Here is a 12,692-nt window from a genome sequence, read left to right on the forward strand (position 1 = left end):
GCCTGTATGCTCTGCTTTCTCCTAAGGCAGTTTTACCCTTGACTTATGCTTTCATCGACTCATTTCTGAAAGCATAAAGTTTTACTTACTCATACGTAAAAAGTTCTCACAATGTCTAGTCTTACAAATAGCCTAGCTCTATCACTCCACTTTATTTGGAAAATTTACGGTGATATTTTCCTGTCAGTCAGCCAACATTCAGGTGTACTCTTCGTTATCAAGGTCTGCAGAGAAAAACTGTTAACATGGAGGAGAATTCAGCACTGAATATAGCCACACTAAGTTATTTCAACCAAAAAATTGCACTCCTTAACAGCCAACAGCTTTTATTTATACGTCTACCCTGGCATAAGGAGTACTGACAAGTTCATTAGATAAAATTTTGGTGGAATAACCTTTACCAAAGTTGCTTAAACACAGTGAAGCAATTTTCAGACTCCAGAGAGTGGAAGATGGAAGTACATCTAGCAGCACCGAGCTCTAGCCTTACCTATGAATCTTACAGTGAGAGTGCAGGTAGGCCAGCCCCTGCAAGGCACCGTGGGTGATGGCAGCAATCTCCACTTCCTGAAGTGGTTTCTTGTGAACTACAGGGGGGGAAAGGAGAAAAGAAAAAGAAAAAAAATAAATCAAGAAAAACCATAAGAAGGTAAGTGTGATCTTTTCCTGAGAAAGTGTTTTTAAAGAGAAGGAACCCCACTAATTTTGCCAGCTATGAGGTGAACATCGTCTGCATCATACTAATTTCCTATGGCCTGATGGCCATTAGCAGCTCTGAGTCTAGGCACAGCCTGTGCACGTATTTCACATCATGGGAAACTACTTTTTTCTTCAGATTCCTGCTAGGGCCAACAGTTACTGTTAACACCAGGAGATATGTCTGAGTGCAGCTTGCCAAATGTATTTGAAATACTCATTTGATCCTTAGCAAGGAAAACTTCCCACTTCCTTTCCCCAATAGCCAAAAAACAGGAAAATGAGGAATACCAGCTACAAAGAGATGCCCCAAAGCACCTTCCATATATCCCTAAATATGACTAGGATGTGCCTTTGGCTGACCGTATCTTAGATACAAAAAGATACGGCCCACAGTGAGTACTAGTTTTTGCAAACTTCGGCTTAGATTCCCTATTCCTCTGCAGGTGCTGCTGTTCTAGTTTTGAGGTCATAGCAGTTCTATTGTTCTATAAAACCATCTGTAATTATTCCTACAAACTGCAAGGCAAGGACAAAGGTGATCTCTGCAGGTTTTTGTTATGGATATTCGGAAAACAGGCAGTCTGCTTCAGTCATCAAGAAGGAACAAATTACAGGAACATAGCTATATACATTTATACCTTCAGTTTACAACACATAAATGTGCATGCCAACTATACGTAGCACTGGCCTCCTGGGAAAGTCTCAGCTTACCCTTGGTATCACAAACACAAGCATTCCAGCTACAGCATGGAGTAGTATAGACAGACCACCTCTACCATCTGCAAAATACCAGTCTGTGAGAAAACAGCCTCCCACTATACTCAGAAGGGGCGCTAGCAAAAAGAAAATCAATGACTATATAAAACTTACCCTCTAGCAAATCAGAAGCTGATCCTAAGCAGTACTCCATAACCAACTGCAAGAAAAAAGCATGCTTTTAAGTAATAGGGTAGACGCTCCCCAAAAACAGTTACTACTTGAATGGCTGAGAAACAGGAGAAGCAAATAAAACCTGAAGTTGCAAGAACTGAAATAAGCGACGAACAAAATAAAATGCTCCAAACATTCCAGCAATGTCAAGACATCTTTCATTGTCGTAAAGAAGGTTTAGGCACTGAAGTTTGTGGGAGATACTGTAGAGGATATTCCATAATAATTGTTTAATCTGCTTGAACACAGAGGCTTGCCTCAGAGAAGCAGGGATTTGTTCCAATATCCTAAATATCTACTCCCTTTAAATTAGCTGGAAGCTTCTTCAGATGAAAAGGACTACAGGCAGCATGGGATGAATACCGCTGCATGTACAGACACTGCCTGTACTGAATATTTGATTGCTGTACTGTACATTTTCTGCTCATGAAGATCTCTAAATGCCACATCATTCACTCACCCATGCCGTATGCTCTTTCAGGTAACAGCCCTTATATTCTATGGTGTTGGGGTGCTTCAGCTGTTGTAGAAACTTGACTTCTTTGATGATATCCTGCCATTTCTAATAAAAAAAAAGCACAAAGGTATAAATACATTGCTCTGCTTAATCCCCTACATACTCTCATACACCACACACTGTAGTACAGTCTGAAAAGCAACCATAAAATTATTTCACAATGTGAAGATGGTAATAGTCATAGTTGCAAAAGCACAACTGTACATCAGTTGTCTGGATCCCTCTTGCACTGAGACCTTCCCAAGACATATTTAAACAGCTTGAGGATTGCAAAAATATTTTTTTTTCTCATTTTAACTGCAATACATTTTACTTAAAGCATTGCTACTGTTCTGCATATTGAACTGTCCAGTGACCTCAAACTTAGTAACAAACCCACCTGCCCCGAGAGACAACACCACCGATAATATGTGCTAGAGATAGTAGCAGTTAGCTGTTCGCTTCCTTCTGTAACGCAGCACAAAGCCACTGACATTTGGAAGATCTCAGCACACGTGGGAGACCAACAGGTAAGCAAGGAAAAATGAGTTTAAAACATCCCTGTTTGCTCTTAACAAACACATTCTCTACTGTACGTCAACACACCAATCGAAATGAACAGTCACTCCAAGTTCAAAGCACCACAACACAAAAATAAGAGGAGCAACTAACAAGCAACAATTGAAGTGAGCCTGATATTCTGAATACAAGGTCTATGCAATTTTAGATTACAGATCCTGAAAAGTGTTTCAAGTCAGCTATACATTTCAGTCAACACCTTAAAGAGTTGTGGTTATGGCTCCAGTAGCCAGTGTGCTCTTAATGCACTTATTACTGACATTACCACCATACAAGCATTCTGAATTCCCATTCACTTCCTTAAACTGAACTATTTGTCAAAATTTGCATAAACTCATTTTCTCTCTACAAACCTCCATGCTTCCTATGGAAGTGAGCAACAGCTACTGCATTAAAAAGCTGGTCTGCTAGGGTCAAATGAAATATGCAGCTAATTTCACTGTTCAGATTTACATTATGGTTGCAACAGCTTCTGCATGCAGAACTGGCTTTATTCATCTTACCTCATTTGTTTGTTTTCCACTATAGGACATTTTCTTGACTGCCACCACCTCATTAGTGTGGGAATTTGTAGCCTGGAGTAGGGAGAAAGAAATAGATTGAAAAAAGTTTCTTTTTTTTCCCTCCCCATGGAGTGAGCTGTGCCTTTGGCAAATGCAGGATTTTTTCTCCTATACCACATCCTTGCAAGCTCCTACACTTCAGAGACACCTTCCTTGTGATAAGATTTACCAGACTACTATTATGACAGTTTTTCCTGACTTTATCTATCTGTTCATATCCACTGTTCCTCCCTCGGCCCTTACTGCACTTGCTACCTCTCTATTGATATGCAAACCAAGGCCCAATATTGCACCTACTGAGAACATGCAAAATACAGTTTTATTGGAATTGCAGTAAAAATAGTTTTAGATAAACCTTTGGAAAAATGTTTTCCAAAGAAACAAGAGGTGTATCAAAATCTCTATAATTTCATCCAAAACCCCCATACAACATTGATATTCTTAAACAGCTATTTCAATTTCCAGTTTCAAGAAGATGCTTCATTCTGGAATTTATCTCAATTAAAAAAAGCAACCTTCCTTTCACTGCACAGATCTCAGTTTTGCAATGAATATTACTCAGTCATCAAAATTCTACTTTTCTGCAGCCTGTATGATACAGGAATGGCAACTGGAGGCTGAAAACTCAGTTTGAGAAAAAGCTCTGCTTGCCTGAATTGGCACTGCTCTCATTTCTGCATGTTAAGGACAGAAAACTTGAAGGTTTTAGTCTTAAAAGAGTTGTTGAAATCTCCATACCTCCAACCATTTACCATTTTTGGGACAAAAAATTAGTGACAGTTAAAAGCTTAGAATACATTAGAAGCTAAATGTGGTAAATCCTTCTTTCAACTGCTTGAGAGGATGAGTACTATACTTCCAAGTAACGTATTAATGAAAGACATTTCATGATGCATACAGTGACTTCAAAGAAAAATGATGTTGGGTGAACCAATAGAGCACAGGAATTACTAAAGGGAGTTGACACATTTAGACTCTTCACAGCACACGCTCCTCCTCAAATGAGTTAGAGGAAGCTGAAAACAAATACCTTTTGGATAAGGCAAAACTCTTCCTAACCACTCACGATCCTGATTCAGCACATAAAAGATCAAGAGTATTTTACTAAAATAGATGAATTAATGCTGTTGTTCGAAAGAACTTTCCAAGTATTTCTGTCTGCTACATTAATACCAAGTATCTTCACGTGAACATGGTATCTCTCATTTCAGCCGTAATTTTTTGCTGAACGGCACACTGCCATGTTCTCGCAGTTGTGGGTGAAGTTCTTGCTGTACCAAGCGCTCGGGATCCTCCTGGCGGAAATAACTTAAAGGGCTGTACAAGCACACTTGACAGAAATATCCACTTGCTGAAGTGGTTTTGGCCATACTTGTAGATCTTTAGTGAAAAGCTTGGCAGAAAACAAGCACATTTTGCTTGCAAAACTTCCTTTACACTGCCCTCATCTGCTTTATCACTTTTATCCATGTTAGAAACACAGAAAAGTAGGTTGTTTTTGATGAAAACTATTCTTCTGATGTCAAGTGTGAAATCAACTTAGTTGATTTCAAGTCAAGTTAGCATTAACTTTAAAACCTTGTGAGAAGCAATTTATTTTTTCTTAGTCTTCTGATATATGAAGTACCATTTCTTTCAAGCAAGAAAAGAAATTTCAAATTATCTTGCCAAGCCTCGGCAACAGTATACTGGAAAACAAAAAAGCTTGCAAAAATTGAGCTTAAATTGAAGTTTATACTAGAATAATTGTATTGATCCACAATAACAACAGTGACAAGATACAGACCAATGTATTTGCTGTTTGTAGTAGCGTCAGTACCAATTTAAATAAAAAGGTCAAAGAGATGCAGCAACAGCATAACAATCCATGCCCTGCCCCTTTTTATGTATCTGAAATCTCTTCCCCATTCTTTTGGACAGAAAGCCCTGTTCCTTCAAAGTTTTTTTGACTTATTCTCCTCTTTTGATACCAAGCACGTCAGGATCCCTGGAATCTTCCCATGACGATCCAAGATCTTATTCTTGGCCCCTGCCTTACTGCAAGATGCATAAGAATCAAGATGCAAGACAGGCTACAAAAGCTTTTAAAAAGGAGGAAAAACAAAACAAAGATGCACAGCATGCCCTGTGTGGTAGGGAAAAGCTCTAGCATGACCTAAACAAAGCAGGGTACAGCTAGAAGCCTTCCTCAGGTGAACGGATGGATCCCGGGCTACTGTGCGCTGAAAACCGCAAAGAGGTGAGTTCCTGCTTGTGACTTACACACACAGCAGGACAGGGCAAAGACTCCGAAGAACAATTTACTGGATGCCAAGTGCTTCACGCAACAGGAAGGAAAGCTTAAGTTTCAAACAGTGCCAAAGAAGTGCAGATGTATCATAGAAAAGTGGTGATGCATCTAGTCATAATTATTATGTTACTACGGTAATATTACTACAGGCATGACTGCAATCACCATCAAGCTTGGAGGATGCAGCTGCTGCTAGGATATTGCAAGAAGCTGCAGTCTGGCTAAACTCTCCAATGTTTTTAAAGCACAGACCAGTTAAATAAAGCATCCAGGGAAAGGAGGAAGAGAAGCATCAGGGAATTGCAAGTCTTTTACCTAATAGTGACATCTCAGCTGTAAGCCTGCTTAGTAGATTGGATCTCTAAACACTCCTCATGCTCTTCCCCTGGAAGTATGAGGAACTTCTGAACACCAGAGCTGAATGATAAAGGTGGCACCTTCACTACTTCATCTTTACCCTGAAGCATACCATGCATCCTTTCCCTTTGGTTTTCAAAAACACTTGGTAGGACCTCCCTACTCCCATCTAAAAAAAATGCTTGCACTTCTTATGGAGTGGATCAACATGTACTGTAAGTTTTACAGCCTCATCCTTTTACACATGTAGTACATGTAACATTATACTTTCACCAACCTGTCACTCACTCCAACATCTAAAAGTGCCTGTCCCACTGTTGACAATCCCCATGGCAGAAACCCCCCCGTATCATTACTACCAGATTATACATTGAAGAATTATATCATTATCCCTCAAAACACACATGCACTGCTTATCTGACACAAAATATCAGGCTCCTCTCCTGTTCTAACAACAGTTCCACCAACATGTCCATCACTGTACACAACTATAAACAGTGAATGAGAGTGCTTGCAAATAAATCATGCTAGCTACTGCCAGGTTCTGGAGTTACAGGTGTAAGGGTACTTATCTAAATACTTTAATGTCTGATATTCAGAAATCGCAATTCTAGTCAACTTGATCTTCTGGAGTGGCAGACCATGCTACCAAGCAGCTTTAATTTGTCTGTGACTGATTTTTTTTTAGTGATTTCTATTTTAGTTTCACTGATAGCGACTGGATTATAATTATTTCCAAATCCAGTATTTTGGATTTGGCTTTGTTTGATATTAATTGTAAAAGCACTATTCTCACTTTCCAGATTAAATTCTCTTGACTGTATCGATTAACACAATACATCTTTCCCACTTGAATTCTCATTCCTCTTAAGACTTTCTCTTTGCTTATGCCATGTAAGCATTTGCTATTGAAGGTAGTATGTTATGAGATGAACGTGGGGACAAGGAGGTTTGCAAAACAAAATGGTATTTCAAAGATATCTCTAACTCCTAAATTATCAGAGCAGCAGAGAAATCATTCAAAAGCCTGAATGCAATTTGATGCGACTTCCACGGTATTTTTACCCAAGCAGCCACAATACCAATTCATTAACAAAAGTAGCTTTTAACTCCAAATGCATTTTGAATCATTAATTCACTAGATCTATTAATTTGCAATGATTTACAAGCATATGAGCACCAAGTAGAGTATCCTGAAATTCCAGTTTGGCAAATTAATTTCCAACTGCTTAAATTCAACTTTCAGCATCAGACAGCACAAGATACCATATACTTAACCTGAATGGTTGGGAGCACTATTAAGACTACACTCAACTGCTACTATAAATACAGCTGTAACAGTAAAGAGCTCAGGAGTACTCTGGAAACACTTATTTTTGAGCTGTGTTATGAGAAAGTTAATACACACAAAGCACTAAAAGCTCAAAGGATGCTCCCTTTTACAAATGCTGAAAGTCTCTAAAATGTCACTTAAAATGGTTCTGTTTTCCAAAAAGGAGATAAAGAACTATACTTACAAAGTAAACTGCTCCAAAACTTCCATGTCCAATTTCATGTAAACCCACAAATATTTCTTCAGGATCATCTTTGTAGAAGAGGTCAGCTATTTCTGGGTCCTTTGGCACCCCTTTGCGCATGTTGAATGGTATTATGAACTAGTTCGCACTTTCAATTTCCAATCAATTTCTTCCTTCATCGACAAAGTAGTTTGTAGACCGCATTCAGCACCTGGTGAAAAAGTTAATCTTTAATCTGTTTCCTTTACGCATGTTTCTGTTCTCACTTCTCTGACAGCAAAATAAGAGGAAACACTTTCAGGAGCAATAGACTTCGCTATCGTTTCCTTCAGCTAATTCTTTTTAATTATTAGTCCTATTTAGATATAGAGATTAAAATGCATTCAGAGTACAACAGCTCTTTATCTCATACAGGAAGCAAGTGCTGCAGTTACACTAAAGTCCACTTGAAGACAAGAGTCCTGTTGCTATGCAAAACATCCTGTGATATGAGTTTGTTATTCTTCATGCTGGTCTCCTAATGTGTCAGTTTTTAGACTATCACCATTGTTCCTCCTACTTCTCTGCTGTTTGTTTGCTTTGTTTCTCTACTCCCACTTGCCAGCTGGTGCTAGTAGAAAAGTTAGCTTCTATTCCACAGGAACACTTCACAATCATATGATTTTTTTTTTTTAATTTATTTATTTTTCAGAGCTATAAGACAGCTAGTGCTGTTGGATTGTGATGGCTCCCAGGTCACAGAATTGCTTTTGAAAGATCCTAGACACCATCATGTAAGGCAGATCTTTACCTCCTTAACATCCTTCTTTAGCACAAGCATATAATTAGACAGCACAGAACTGAGCTGCACTTAAATGAAGATTTTAAATATTCATCCCAAAAATTTCATTTATGGGGGAAAAAAAAAAAAAAGAAAAGCAACATCAGAAAGTTTCACATTTCCTACCAAAACATCCTGAAAAAATTGCATTGGTTCATTAGACACTGGTGTGCAAAACAATGACAGATGCCTCTACTCATCTGCTTTTGACTTCTGAAACCCAGCACATTATCTGCAGGAAAGTCAACTGGAGCAGTTTCTAACAGTCTGGAGCAAGTCTCAAAACTACTTCCAGATATGTAGTTCAGCACGTCATTTATTGAGATCCCATCTCTGGGCATAAAAGAAAAAGACTTCTGAAAACATACACTAAAATGTTCAGCCTACCTCATGATATAAACCAGTGTAACACTTAAAGAGAGACTAGCTGAAATTTAGCAATTGGATAAAATTAAAACACACATAAAAGGCTTCAGAAAGTTTCAGACTGCAAGTGCTATCCAGATGGAACAATGAAAGCAGAGCATAATTTTGGTCTGGGTCTGAGATAGTCTCCTTGGCTCAGGATGATAAATAATGGAGCAACAAGCACAACAAACTGCGGTTCATTAGAGGTGCACAAAGTACTCTGCTGGAGCATACCTGGGTAACTGTGGCACAAAGCATGCTCTGTGGCTCAGATTCCTTTCAGCAGCATTGTGCTGTGCTCTCGTCCTCCCAGACTCTATGCACTCTCTTATTCTGCAAAGGAAAACAAGTATCAGTATTTAGAAAAAGTATTTTAAGTTTTATACCTTATGCTAATACACAAAATTACTACATCTAGAAAAGACCATGGACTATCAAGGAACCATTTGAAAGTGCAGTTAAAAGGAGTACTGGCTGTGAATGCTAATGGTGTCTCTTTAGGTGAAGATACGCACTTCCTGTGTTCTGTAGCCCTTGGGCTTGCTATATATCATTATAAGATAGGAAACCAGGAAAAGAGGTTAAATGCCCAGTTCTTTGACTTTTATAAAAACTCTTAAGCTTGCTGTGGCATAGGAGGAGCATAGAAGTTTGCTCTCAGACTACACTTTTTACATTGCCTATAAAAAGGACAAAGCTCACAAAGCTGAGTCTATTATTTGGCTCAGTATGTTATACCTGATGACACACAAGACTTCAAAGAAAGTCCTAGGCATTAATAAGTCAAACATTGCTGGATTCCACTGGGAAGAGAATAAGCAACGTAAAGATGAAAAAGGAGGGCAACCAGTTAGACCCATCAGCTGAAATCAGGTCTAGATTGCTCATAGTTAAGGATGCAACTCACTGCAGTCACCCATTCCTACCGGTGTAGCAACACCCCCAAACAGCCACAGCCATCCTCTCAGTGGAGTCAAACACACTGAGAGCTCGAAATTAGCTTGCCCTCATAGAAAAGGTTATCAGGTAGCCACATCCAGAGTAGAAATGCTTCCAAGTAAAGCATACTGCAATAGTTATATTGCCAAAATCTGAATTAATATACACCTGAATTAATGACAAACAAGCTAACTCATCTTCTTATTTATTAGGAAAAAATAAGAGTCGAAGTCTTCCTGCTAGTAGCTACCATTACCAAAAACTGATATTTTTGTCTAGTGTTCTCAACACAGGGCAATACTATTGAGCTGTTAAAAAGCTATTTGAAGAGCTCCAGAAAAAGGTTCTGCAATGTTTAGTTTAAAAAAAAATAAATTTCAAGTATAAACAAATGACAAAAGCCAGATGAATGAAATGAATAATCACTCTCAGCTGACTGGCCTCACCCAAAGGTGCTATATTTACTACATGCCTGCAGACAGGGGCAAAGAATGCAGTATTTCAGGTCTGGCATTCTTCAGCCAAGTGAAAAATCCATTTGGCTTTAGAACAATAAAAACAAACTGACGAAGAAAACAATTTATCCATCTCTAGTCAAATGAACTTCTCTGCCATAAAGTCTGTGCAGCTCTAATATTCAAGGATAAATTAGTATTTAAAATGGGAAACTAAATGTCAATACTTAAAAGTTAAGCCCTAAGTAATAATGCCATTCTCCAATTAGGACAGACATATATAGTGAGGCCGTACAATAAGTAAATCTTCTCAGCAGGACTATCATTTTCCAGTAATGATTATCAGAAAAACTTAGGACGGAAAGTGTATCAAGAGTAACTTGAGTCCTGTTGATCTGAACGCGATCACCAACTGCTGGTGGTGATCCCACAGCACCTGCAGCGCCTTTTGGTACAAAGATTGAGAATCCTTTGCATGACCACATTACAGCGCCAGATACGCAGTTCAGGCATGGGACAGCCTAAGACAGGAAAGATACAAATCACACCACTTTGAGGTAAGCTGGCAAGGTCACAAATTCTTAATATTACAACTCTCTCCTAGACACATGAAGACTGAAATAAAGATGGTTTAAACAATGGCAGAGCATTATGGAAGTCGAATGCCATTAGTAGAAAAACTCAAGTTCAAGGTATGGTCAATTTAAGCAAGTTCTTTCAGTTACCAAACTACTGAATTAACACATCAAGAAACAATTTTTACTAGAAGCCTGATTTCTACACTTCATCCTTCAAAAAGCACACCTAAAGCAGCATTTCAGACTCTGCATGTTCTGAAGACCTCAAATGAAAACAGCATTAATCACTCTGGCGGTAACTTACGGAGGTGACAAGTGACTCAAGATTTTCAGAGTCTGTGAGATCAGCATTTTGTTCAGAGAAGGCCATTTGGAGACACCTCAAACTGCCTACCTAGAAATTAAAGCTCTCAATCAACAGTTACTAGTGAAAAATTCCTGCCTTGGAGGAAAAACTGCTTGTGCCCCATTTCTGAAATACTGTAAGGGGCTAGAAAAATAGGATGAATTCTTGAGAGTAAACTCAGCATTAGAAATGATACTAAGAAAAATATTTAAAAGATTCTCTGAGAAAAAATTCTCTAATGAAGATTTCAGAACATACTATGAAAACCGGAAAGAAATTTGTTTTTTAAAGGCCTATGACTCTTCCAGCTACAGTTGGGAAACCAGTGTTACATTGGACACATCTATATGGCAATGTCTCTGTTTCCCAGTAATGTCACAGGCAGGCAAAAGCAACATCACTAGTTACTTTAAAATTCAGTTCTTTATGGGAAATGCGCCAGGCAACCTGTGGCCTGCCCAGCACAGAAGTGCCCAAAGCCAGAGTGAAATGCTGAAGAACTGCACTGAAAACTGCGAGTACAAGACGATTATGTTCTTAATCCAATGAAGCAATTCCACTTAGAGCAGTTTGCTGTACTAATCCCCTCCTCTCCCACCCTTCAAACACAGAAACTCAGGAATGCAATCCAGCCAAAGTGAACCCCTTTTGATGGAGTGGGTAATTATTGCTGTAGTGCTGGCCCATTGCCATCTTACCGTAGTGTTCCAAGGATTCTCTAGTCCTCACTTACGCTAAATGGCACAATAACCTGGTGCTTTTAGTGGCTGGGGCAAGGCAACAGCAGGTGTCATCATGGAGTCTCACCAGAAAATGATGGTGGAGAGTATGGGAACAGTCAGGCCAGGAAGCAGATAGCAGCATGCTACTGCCTATGAACGAGGAACGATAAACTAGTGACGCATCCTGCAGACTACTCATAGACTGGACCCTGGATAATGCTGTAACAAGTCTCACTACTATAGCAAACAAGTGGTTTTTTCCAACAGTTTAAAGAAAAGCAAAATTTTCCTCAATCATAAGCAACGCTCACATTTAAAAAGCATACATTACTGCTTTTGCTACATTAGTTCGCACAAAAATTTTCTTGCTACCAATTATGACCTCCAGGTGCTATGTTAATAACAACAGAAAAGACCTTGACCTGAATATAAAGGAAGCAACAAAACTAACTGGGAGTGCCTTTAAGAAGAGCTAAACTACCCACATTGCCAAATATGCCATGGATCTAAAACTACATCCATGTAGTTAGACTTGAGAACTCAAACTCTGTAACTGCTAACAAGATGTCTTCACAGAGCATGGTGTCAGAAGAGTCAAGATATTTACTTCTTTCTTTGTCAAGTTCACTAAACAACCAGCAACATGGCCAGCACCCTTAGCTCACAGCACATCCAATACACACAGCACGGTTTCCACACTCTACAAGCATCTCAATTTCACTCCCATAAAGTGCAAGTGTGTGTCTTGTAAAATACAGCTTGAATTGCGTCTCACAACACTATAGGCCTGTTTCCAATGTGTACAGAAATATATAAAATTAATTTTAGTTCCTAGCTACACCATGGTACTTCCCAAAACAAGGACAAAGTTTTCCACTTCAAGCAGAAAAACAAGCTACAGGAAACAGGGTGGAATGACAGCAGATTCCACTCATAGGACGAGCAACATGACATGGCTCATGCATTCATTTTTAGATGAATATTTTTGGGGGA

General features: G+C 39.0%; 1 protein-coding gene across 3 annotated transcripts in view; it reads right to left on the reverse strand.

Moving 5' to 3' along the window:
• The window catches only part of TAOK3 (TAO kinase 3), a 94,565-nt gene that overhangs the window by 43,996 nt on the left and 37,877 nt on the right, over window positions 1-12,692 (reverse strand). For all 3 annotated transcript variants that reach the window (XM_050906398.1, XM_050906397.1, XM_050906396.1), the window contains exons 2-7: window positions 8,894-8,992; window positions 7,432-7,642; window positions 3,208-3,279; window positions 2,090-2,191; window positions 1,570-1,615; window positions 491-587 (exon numbers count right to left, since the gene is read on the reverse strand). In XM_050906398.1, the coding sequence (XP_050762355.1) occupies window positions 491-587; window positions 1,570-1,615; window positions 2,090-2,191; window positions 3,208-3,279; window positions 7,432-7,551 (437 nt within the window). In that variant the 5' untranslated portion in view covers window positions 7,552-7,642; window positions 8,894-8,992. The remainder of the gene's footprint in view (window positions 1-490; window positions 588-1,569; window positions 1,616-2,089; window positions 2,192-3,207; window positions 3,280-7,431; window positions 7,643-8,893; window positions 8,993-12,692) is intronic.

Source organism: Gymnogyps californianus, chromosome 16 (assembly GCF_018139145.2).
Source record: "Gymnogyps californianus isolate 813 chromosome 16, ASM1813914v2, whole genome shotgun sequence".
Classification (NCBI taxonomy): domain Eukaryota; kingdom Metazoa; phylum Chordata; class Aves; order Accipitriformes; family Cathartidae; genus Gymnogyps; species Gymnogyps californianus.